This window comes from Phytophthora parasitica (assembly GCF_000247585.1).
Source record: "Phytophthora parasitica INRA-310 unplaced genomic scaffold supercont2.17, whole genome shotgun sequence".
NCBI lineage: Eukaryota > Oomycota > Peronosporomycetes > Peronosporales > Peronosporaceae > Phytophthora > Phytophthora nicotianae.
In genome coordinates, this window is record NW_008649003.1 from 623,455 (window position 1) to 623,976 (window position 522).

At 51.1% G+C, this 522-nt stretch overlaps 1 protein-coding gene across 1 annotated transcript; it reads left to right on the forward strand.

Annotated features, from left to right (window-relative positions):
• Nucleotides 1–91: 91 nt before the first annotated feature.
• PPTG_22484 (hypothetical protein) lies at nt 92–496 on the forward strand (the record flags this gene model as incomplete). The annotated part of the gene is made up of 1 exon (XM_008904336.1): nt 92–496. A coding segment is annotated over one exon (405 nt), but the record flags the coding sequence as incomplete, so codon positions are not given.
• Nucleotides 497–522: the final 26 nt, after the last annotated feature.

The window sequence follows — 522 nt, forward strand, 5'->3', positions numbered from 1 at the left end:
CCAGTCTTCGTACGTGCCGACACTGAAGTAGCAGATTCTCCAATTTCCAGTGAAATACGCACTCAAAGGCACTGTCCCTTTCCATTCACTAATGGTAAAGACCATTAACTCTTGGTGGCTCGTAGCTGCTATCGCGACTAGTGCAGTCGGCATCAATGTCAATGCCAAGATTCAAACGGATTCGCATCTTGGATCGTCACGCCTTCCTGAATTGAATATCCTCGCCGACACTGCGCCGCCCACTGCAATCCCTGAATCTGATTTCATCACTGAATTGGAATCTACTTCAACATCATCGTCCGGTCAATCCAGCAGTCCAAGCAGCAGCACAGGAACCCGCACAGGAAGCAGCCTGGGAAGCAACACAGCCAGTGGTAGTCAAGCCATGGGAAGTAGCGAGGCCGGTTATGCCACCACCTTTATCACTAACCCGGCGATCATCAAGGGTAACCGCTTCTTTGACTCGGTCACAGGTGACTACTTCGCTATCAGAGGCGTCAACTACTACCCCAGACCCAACAC